Here is a 10145-nt window from a genome sequence, read left to right as displayed (position 1 = left end):
AAAAAAAAGAGAGAGAGATACAACCCTGATGCATAGCTTTACTGATTTTCATCCATGCAATATGGCCTTGTTCTGTTCGAAGCACTGCCTCTTGGTTAATGCACACATTCCACGTGAGCACAATTAAATTTTTCAGAATTGTTTCTTATGATCTGAACACTCAAATACCTTGCATAGCCAATAAAACACAAGTGAACATTTTTTCTGCTGCTGTGTTTTCCACCAAGATACATCTGACTTCAGCAATGATATTCTTCATTCCATGTCTTCTTCTGAATCCAGCTTAAATTCCTGGCAGTTCCCTGTCAATGCGTCGCTGCAATCATTGCTGACTGATATTCAAGAAAATTTTTCTTGAAAGTGATACCATTGTATCTTGATTGTATGTTTGATCAATTTTAGACTGAAGAAATTGATAGAATTCTTCAATAAAGTCATCCCTACCTTTAGTGGTTGGTGTGTGAATTAGAATAATAGTTATATTAACTGGATTTCCTTCTATACATATAGGTAGCCTACCACAGCATTGTAGTTCAAGCTAAATCCTGAAATGTTCTTTTTAATGACGAATATGCTAATTTTCTTGAATTTGTCATTTCCTGCATAATAAGGCATATGAGTGTCTGACTCAAAATGGCCAGTATAATCCGTTTCAGCCCACTAATGTATAGGATATTGATCTTTATGCAGTTCATTTACTTTTTGATGACTTCCAATTCTCCTAAATTCATTGTTTGTACATTCCACCTTCTAATTAATAGATGTTTGCAGCTGTTTCTTCTCATTTTGAATTATGTCCCATCAGCAAATAAAAGTCCCAAAGGCTTTATTCCATCCCAGACATTCTGGTGGACTTTTGTTTGACTGTGCTTCTAGAATGTACCTTTTCCTCCTTTGCATTTGAGGGTCTTGCCTGAACTGGAGAGCTCATTGTCTGGCGCTGTATCTGGCAATGTTCTCCTATTCATAAGGCTTTCAGTGGCTAATCATTCAGAAGTGGACAGCCCATTCCTTCTCTGTAGTCTGTTCTTTGTCTTAAGTTCTGCTGAAACCTGTTCACCTTAGGGGACCCTGCTGGTATTTGAAGTACTGGTGACAGAGCAGTGTCATAGCAACACACAGTTAGTTCCCCCACAGAATGACAAGCTGACAGGCAGTGGCCCAAAAGGATATTCATCAACAAATAGGATAAATCATGGCTAAGAAAGGAAGCGATATTTATCTTGTGATATTAAAATCACACATATCAATATAGACCCTGGAAAATACTTAAAACACCCACTTACGACACTTTTGGAATGAGACACACTTGGGTTCTAATTTTAGTCTACCATGTTCCAGTTGTTATCTTAGGTGTGCTTTTTAAAGTTCTCTGAGTCCTCCTTTCCCCATCTAGTAAAATGAGCAAATTAACCCTCGCTTTGAGGCTTGTGTACCATATAGGAATTAAGCACATCAACCCGCCCTCTAAGGCTTGTGTACCATCAAGGCACTTGGCCCCACTTTGGTGGTATGCTGAGAAGCTTACGTTTACAGAAGCCTAAGGATAGTGTATGTACTTTTCTCATCATGACTGATTTCAAACGATTAATGAATGACCAGCTGGCAAATTCTGAGAATATTTAATAATCTTCGGCCATATTCGGCACTCTACTGTCAACCTTCAATGCAGGGTCATAATTGTATCTTAATAGTTACACGTTGTCTTTCATTGATCCAGGGTTGTTTCTTTGCTGTTTGGTAAAATTCCATATACATGGAGGATATGAAAGCTGAGGAAAGAATAATAATTCATAAAGCTTAAAATATTAGTAATTTAAAATGACAAGCATGTTACAGTAGTATATTTTGAAAATAAGCAGGGCTTTTTTAATAATAAGGAAACAATACTATTTGAAGAAGAAAATGTGTTAGTCAATTTATTTAGCCGTAGGAAACAGAGGCACTTGGTAAGATGTTTTGGGTGAATTAAATTTAATATAGGTCTTCCACAATTGATTAGATATCACTTCTTCACTTTTCTGATAATGTTTTCTTGAATCTACTCAACAGTTATTACATGGGAATTTGGGTGCATTCAATACTTTACAAAGTAAAGATAAACAGATGGGAGCTATTTAAAACCCCAAAGCACATTTCAAAAGTTCTCCTCAATTTTATCCAATAACTTTTTTCATCATTTAAGACTGGCTTTTGATTTTTTAAAGTTTGTTGCAATTGTTTACTTTATTGCAAACCCTCTTTACTGAAGGACCATGGCAATTTTTCTGGTAAGAGTACAATTTTGCATGTCTGACATGGTGGGTAATGCAGAGCATTTTTAAGCAGAAACTTTCCAGACCATCTAGATGTATGGAGACTGAAAATAACTTTGAAATCACAGGAAGCAACTGTATTTGTGGAGTTAAGCCTGCTGAGTGATCTAGAAGCAAATCACCCAGCTTGAGGACAGTGAATTTAATCAGCTAGTGTTGGGCATCCTTCCCCTCAGCGGGCGGCTGCACCGGGAGCCGTCAGTGCTGGAACGACGCTCGTGGGATGCATGTGGGCAACTGAAGGGTGTTTGGAAACTAACGGCCTTAGTGGGTGTATGTCCTGAAAGGGAGCTTTGACCCTTTCTACATTCAGCTCTTTCACAAAGTCACGGGAGTCATTACCACTATGGTCTAATCCACTGTTGGTCTAACCCAGAATTGTAGTTGTCCGCTGCCATCGAGCCACCACGGACTCATGGCAATCTGTGCACAATGGCAAGAAAGGCCAGGACCTGTGTGGAGTGGACTGTTGTCATCCATAGGGCTTTCACTGGCCGCTTTTCAGAAGAAGACTTTTCCTATTAAGTCTAGAAACTTCGCCTGAAGCTGCTCAGCGTCACAGCAAGACCGGTGTTCACTGACAGATGGTGGTAGCTGCCCTTGAGGTGCTCTGGCCAAGAACAGAACCCAGGTCTCTTGTATGGAAGGTTCGAATTCTACCAGAGCACTGGATCTAAACATTCAGAACAGACTCCCGTCTGAAGATGTGGCCCCAATGCAAGCATCTGGCTCCCTGAGGATGCATAGGTGCAGGCCCACAGCTCTTACTCCCGATGGAATAATGGATGCACGTCAAAATGCATTCCATGAGGCGGTTTAAAAACATTTGGGGTGAGTGATTGGATTAGACTTGAGGAAAAGAAAACGAGAGAGAATGCACTTTCATTTTCTGCCTGCGAAAATCAAAACTATATCCAGCCGTGTTGCTCTCCTGATTCCAGGCAAAGGTCACATGGTTACACTGATGAGACTTTTTTCAGGGTCGACTATTTTTGCTTTTCTTTTGTTTAAAGCTACTGCCACAAAGTGTGAGCCCTTGCTGCCCCCGTGAAAAGGTCTGTGACTAGCCTTCTGGTTAAATCGGCTGGCATGTCTATAGATGGGATGCCAAAGTGTTATAAATATCCATGGACAGTTTGCTTGTCTGTCCATTTACTGGACTCTTTCCCACAAATATGAATTAATTATTTTAAAACAAGACATTTCAAGGATGCTGTGGGCCTTTTTACAGGCAATTCCTCCTTTACTGCCAGTGTTAGATTATCCAATCAGTCAGGTAAGCACAAGCTTCCTGGTACTTAATAGCAAGGCAAACATGGGCTTCTTAGTGATTACTTATTAATATGTAAAGATGCAAACAAAGTAGGCCCATGCTGACCATGCTTATTTGGGTAATTTGCCCCTGTTTGCTGCTTTGCTTTGTATCAAAATTTTAAAAATTGTAAATACCGTATATACTTGAGTATAAGGTGACCCGAATATTAGCCAAGACACCTAATTTCACCACAAAAACTGCATTAAAAATGTACTGAAAAACTCGGCTTATACATGAGTATATATGGTAATTGGACAACCTAGGACAGTTATTTAGAAAGTGAAAACTGCTCTTGCTTTGTGGTGGTTGGACCAGGGTGCAGCTGCCTTAGCCAGTCAACTGCTTTTGCTTTCAAGGCTCACTTCCTGCAAGACATCCCTGAGCAGAAGCACATGGACTTACCGTGATGCAGCCCTGGGTACTGGAGTAGCTGTGTGGAGACCCCGAGTATCCTGAGATGATTACCCTTTCACTAACTTGTCTTTCCCCCTACAGTCGGTCTAATTTCGTCTCTTTTGTGAGATGGAAGAGGACTTTGTGTTTGGTGGTGAACATATGGGCTAATGTTGTACTTGTGAGCTTGGGCAGCTCTGGGTAGGGATGTTTTCTTGATGTGTACTTAACCTTATATAAAACTCTCTCTTATACATGAGTTTCTGTGGATTTGTTTCTCTAAAGTTCCCAGACTTACATACTCCCATAGCTGTGTGAACCTCCCTTCAGTGGTGTCTTTAGAATTTTTACTTCCTTGAGCTCCATATTTTCCTCTACCCACAACATTGCCAAAGGAAGATACTTGAGTTGCGTTAAAACACGTTATTGGGAAAGTTCAGGTGTTTCACCACAACGTTTCCACAAGGAGTTGCTTTTATATCAGTTCAATGGTGCCTCCAGAGGTTTCACATACCTCAGCTCCAAACTTACCTCAAGGAGATTCATGAACATAAAGGAAGAGAGAATCCTTCTGGTGCTTAGCCTGCCTCTACTCAGTGGAGCCTGGAACATTTCACTTCTCTCAGCTCAACCCTTACCTCCTGGACTTGCTTGGTTGTGAAGGAAAACAGTGAATCCTGCATTTCCTGGGCTGCCCTTCTGCGTTGCCTCACCAAGAGTTATGTTTGTCATTTCAAGAGTACCCCAAGTACTTCCTTTTTTTGTGGTCAACATGCATTACCATTTCCCATATTTCTGAGAATATGGGAAACCTTGAGTTCTGCAGGTTCCTGTGCGTCCTAGTTGCATTAACCAATGGATCTTTATGTATCTTAAAAATAAAGAAAGAAAGAAAGTGAAAACCAAGTTAGTATAGTTGGGCATGTTATTTTTGAAACTTAGAGGTAATTCCTGGGTTACAGACCAGCTCCGTTCCTAAGTGCATCTTCAGGTCAATTGCGTGGGTTGCCTAACAATGCATGTAGTTCTTCCTTAGCTGGTACACCATGAGTCTGACTAGCGTCCGTGGCCTGGGTTTGGTTTTGTGTTCACTCCGAGAATGGATTCAGAGCCTTTTCAGTTCGTATTTAAATGAGGTACACACAGCACGAGAGATGGGATTGTGAGGAAAAGTCTGTTGTGAGTGGAGGGAGGTTCTGTCATTTCAAAATAAGGGCACATTTCTGTCTCTTCCAAACAGGAGTGCCAGTCGTATACTGGTAACCAGAGGCCTCACTCTCTTTTCTGCACAATTTAGAATTAAGAGCTGAAGGGTCGGAGATATGGGAAATCCTACTTTATTAAAACCTGGGATTTAGGGCTTTTCTTTTCGATGAAACACTACCTAACTAGAGAGTATTAATTCTGAATTAGATATATAGGCTTTGGCACATAATAATCATAATGAAACTTACCATTCAATAAATGTGTGTTGTCTACCCAATCCACTTTGTAACGCTGATCCTCTGAACAATTCTGCGAGCCAAAGCTTTTAATATCTTCTACCTGATATCAGGCACGGAAGGCAGGTTTAGGAAGCCGACATAATTTGTGAAAGGGTACACTGTTGGTAAGAGATTGAGCCTTGGTTTCAACAAAGGCAAGTGCATTCGGTGTCCACATTCTTAAACACTAAATTGTACTTGGCATTGTCTCCGTCTCGCCTCCACTTCTGCACTTCACCCTGGTGCTGTGTGTTTGCAGAGCGAGCCTCTGGACACTAGTGTCTCCCCAAGATTGTCGCCTGTCACGGACGAGTCACTGACACCCCTTGTTTTCCTGTCTCTAGGCCCCTGGGGAAGGTGTACTGGAGCCTGCGGGCCTGCTGGAGTCCAGAGTCGCGCTGTGTGGTGTTTCCATGTGGAAGGGTGGACAAGCCACCGGTCGAGCTGTGATGAAAGCCACCAGCCCGCCCAGGAAAGAAGCTGTTTCCGAGTCTGCGACTGGCACCGTGACCTCTTCCAGTGGGAGGTGTCCGAGTGGCAGCGCTGCGGGCTGGCACCTTCCGCCCGTGGGGAGGGCACGCCGCGGGCTGCCCAGTGTGTGACCGCGCAGCACGGGCTGCAGCGCCGGACCGTGCGCTGCCTGCAGACCCTGAACAGAACTGTGGTTGCCGACGGAATTTGTGACCACTTTGCCCACCAGCCTCCCACGGAGCAGGCCTGCCTCATTCCGTGCCCCCGGGACTGTGTGGTTTCTGAGTTCTCCCCGTGGTCCCCGTGCGGCACGGGGTGCGGCCAGAAGCTGCAGCACAGGACTCGCGCGGTCCTCTCACCTCCGCTCTTCGGGGGCCTCCCGTGTCCGAACTTGACAGAGTCTAGGGCCTGCGAGACTCCCGTCTCCTGCCCGCGCGGGGAAGAAGACTACACTTTTCGGCTCAAGGTTGGCCCATGGAGTCAATGTAGCCTGCCTCTTTTTAAGGAAATTAACCTAAGCGCAAGAACTGGTTTGGATTTTCCCTCTGACTCAAAGGATGCCTTTCGACATCCAAGTTACAAACCCCATCACCATTCTAAGCCGTGGGACTTAGAGATAGGTTATCAGACCCGGCAAATTTGGTGTGCCAGAAGTGATGGGCGAAACGCTCTGTTAAGGTAGGTGCCATTCATTGTCTACCTGTGTTCACCTAAATTTATACAAAACAAAACAAACAAACAAAACAAACAGAGACTTCCTTATGATTTTCTATAGAGGTGAACTTTAATAGAATTTCTGTTGTGGGTTTTGTTTTTAATTTAAAGGAGGCATTTTTTTTTTTTTAGAAAGTCTAACAAGGCCATGCTCTGAATGTTTGTGTGTAATTAACAGTGCAATTTAGAAGGTATGTCATGTATTTCCAAATGTTTATCAAGACACAACCAGTAAAAATAAAAAACAAAGCAAAAGAAACAGGCCCTTGTAGTAACAGATGACCAAGTGCTTACTTCATGTATTTATTTATTTTCCCCTCAAGGGCTTCAGAATACTGATCAAAATTCAAGCCCACTCTAAATTCTGGATGATGATTCTGTAAATGCTCCTACTTCTTTGAACAAATATTTATTTTTCATTTAATTGTTTTTGTTTGTTGTCATCACTCAGAGTTCATACCTGGGGTTTCTATTTCCTGTTGTATTGTTGTACCCACATGTGAGCTTGCGGTTCTTTTGCTTTGCCTTCATAAGAAAGCATGCACTATCATTAGAATCACATGCCTGTAGAGAGAGTGGATTAAGTCTTTTGAAAGCAATGGTATAGATTTCAAAATGACTTGGGCTGTTTTACCTTACACTGTGAAATCTCACAATACAATCTCAGATAAACTGTGGAACATATGCATTTAATTTTCCCTTGAAGATCTGAAATAGAAGCATTGTTCTCTTACCAATTTTCTTTACAATTAAGATGCCTATCAACAGTACTTGAATTACGGGATTAACTGTGATCATCGGGTGCTTTTTCATGGAGATCCAGAGATAATTGGCAGGGGTTCCAAAACCTATCTTTTGCTGTTCATGGATATCTTTCTCCCCATACACTTCACAGATGAAGATTTTATGAAATGTTTTAGCTTATTTCGATCGTATTCTGTGTGCAATTGGCAGATCCATTGAAAAGTGATTTGCTGCTTTTTATTGTCAGGTTCTCTGAAGCCCCAAGATGAAGCAAATAATATTGATTATTATCCTTGGAACGTGTGTGGGATTCTTTATAAACTGTTTTCATAGAATTCTACTCTTTCTCCATGAGCCTTATACCATCCTATAAGATATTTTGTCTTTTTTCCCCTTTGACTTTATCATTTTCTTTCTTGAATTGCAGCCATCATGATGAACTAAAAATCTGTAACACTATTTTGACTAAGTCATCAAATAATTTTAAGTGCCTCACAAAATCATTAGGTTACTAGGAAAATATTTCTTCAAGTGGGGACACTTCTACAAGGTGTGTACCCCCAAAACTGGAATTGCATTGGTCAGAGCGGAGTTTTTGTAGTAAGCAATTTTTCCACTAGGTGAGCATCAAGCAACTTGCTCTGAGTTACTGCATCCAGTGGTGTCACCTGAGAAGTTTCTCTGGTCACAGTAAATTTTTTTGTGAAATCAGTTTTTCTCAAATTTCATTTTTTGTGATTGCCTATTTAAGAGAACAGCATGTGACTGTGAAAGTTTGTTTCTGGCCCAGGAAAAATGCTTCAGAAACTGTTATGATTTGAACAAACCTTACAAGGACAGCACTATGGGGGAAAACTCAAATGGACGAGTGGTTTTCTCATTCCAAAAAAGGTGAAATGTTGTATTGCATTTGGAATTCATTCCATCAGGTCAGACTATCAGTCAAGCTATTTAGAGGTTCTAAAGAAATCGCGTAAAAGTGTGCAACAAAAAAGGCCTGATTTGTGGCAGACAGGACTGGTTTTGCCAACACGACAATGCACCTACTCATGCAGCCATCTCAGTGCACGGGTTTTTACCAAAAACAGCATGCCTGTGTTGCTGCATGCACTTTACTCACCTGACCTCACTTGGTGGGACTTCTTTTTGTTTCCATGAATGAAGGACATGAAAGGACAGCAATTCGAGGACATAGAAGAGATGAAGGAAAAATGAGGGAGGTGCTGTCAGCCATCCACACAGATGAGTTTGAAAAATGTTTCCAAGAATGGAATCATAAATTTGCAAATGTATTAAGTGTAATGGAAAGTACTTTGAAGGTGAAAAGTTTTTTTTTGTAAAAAATTTTAAAATTTTAAAAATTGACCCCTAATAAAATGAGTATTAAAAAATTAATTTTTTTTAAAATTACATAAATTTGGGGGGGATTTTGGTTCTTGGGGGTACACCTTCTTATTCTTCAGCCTTCTATGACTCCATGGAAAAGACGAAAATATTACTTCTGTGTGATCATGTGTTGATTATATTGTATCATTTTTATTCAACTTGATGAACTCTGCTGACATATTCTACCAGGGTTTTGCTAACAAGGCTCAAATACATTTCATAAAAATTCACTCATTTTTTTTTATTATGGATGTGAAACATTCTAGAAAATATGTTATTTTTTCAGCTGAGAACTATAAGACCATCTGTTTCTTTAAACATTTACAGTTTTCAAAGTTCTACTCTGTCCTATAGAGTGGCTAAGAGTTGGAAGTTCTTGACTTCTGGTGTAACTAGAAATTTATCTTTATCATCAAAGACTGTTCCAAAGTACTGTGAAAGAGTATATACAACCACTGTGGAAAGTGGTATGGTGCTTCTTCAAACAAATGGGAATAGAAATGCCATGTGACCCAGCAAATCCTCTACTTGACAAATACTCTTAAGAAATAAACACCATAGCAAGAGCTGATGTACGCACTCCTATGCCTATATAAGAGAAGATGGAAACAACTGACATGGCTGTCTTTGTTAGTTGCTAGTGAGTCAGTTCTGACCTATAGTGACCCTGTACAACAGCAGAAACCCTGCAAGGTCCTGTGCCATCCCCACAATTGTTCCTAAGCCTGAGCCCATTGATGCAGCCACTGAGTCAGTCCATCTTGTTGAGGGACTTCCTCTTTTTCGCCACTCCTCCATTTTATCAAATATAATGTCTTTCTCCAGGGACTGGTCTCTTCTGAAAATGTCCAAAGAATGTAAGACAAAGTCTTGCTGTCCTTGCTTCTAAGGAGCAGTCTGACCTTACTTCTGCCAATACAGATCAGTTTTATTCTTTAGCAGTTTATGGTACTTTCAATATTTTTCTCCAGCACCACAGTTCAAATGCATTGATTCTTATACACTCTTCTTTATTCAATGTCCAACTTTCACATGCATATAATGGAGACCATCATGGTTTCGATCAGGTGCACCTTAATCTTGAAAGTAACATCTTTGCTTTTCAATAATACTCTAAGCAGATCTTGTGCAGCAGATTTATCTAATGCAACATGCCTTTTGATCTCTTGACTGCTGCTTCCATAAGCATTGATTGTGGATTCAAGTAACACAAAATCCTTGACTTCAACCTTTTCTGCGTTTATCATGATGTTACTTATTGATCCGGTTGTGAGGATTTTGGTCTTCCTTACATTGAGTTGTAATCCATACTGAAAGCTGCAA

At 40.8% G+C, this 10145-nt stretch overlaps 1 protein-coding gene across 1 annotated transcript in view; it reads left to right on the top strand.

The window, feature by feature from the left end:
* Window positions 1-10145, top strand: part of THSD7B (thrombospondin type 1 domain containing 7B) — a 936033-nt gene that overhangs the window by 201498 nt on the left and 724390 nt on the right. Inside the window, exon 2 of the mRNA XM_045298904.1 lies at window positions 5852-6656. Coding sequence (XP_045154839.1) covers window positions 5852-6656 — 805 coding nt within the window. The remainder of the gene's footprint in view (window positions 1-5851; window positions 6657-10145) is intronic.

The sequence above is a fragment of the Echinops telfairi genome, unplaced genomic scaffold (genome assembly GCF_000313985.2).
Source record: "Echinops telfairi isolate 266 unplaced genomic scaffold, ASM31398v2 ScPeMD7_4;HRSCAF=17, whole genome shotgun sequence".
Classification (NCBI taxonomy): domain Eukaryota; kingdom Metazoa; phylum Chordata; class Mammalia; order Afrosoricida; family Tenrecidae; genus Echinops; species Echinops telfairi.
This window is presented reverse-complemented; position numbering and strand designations above follow the sequence as displayed.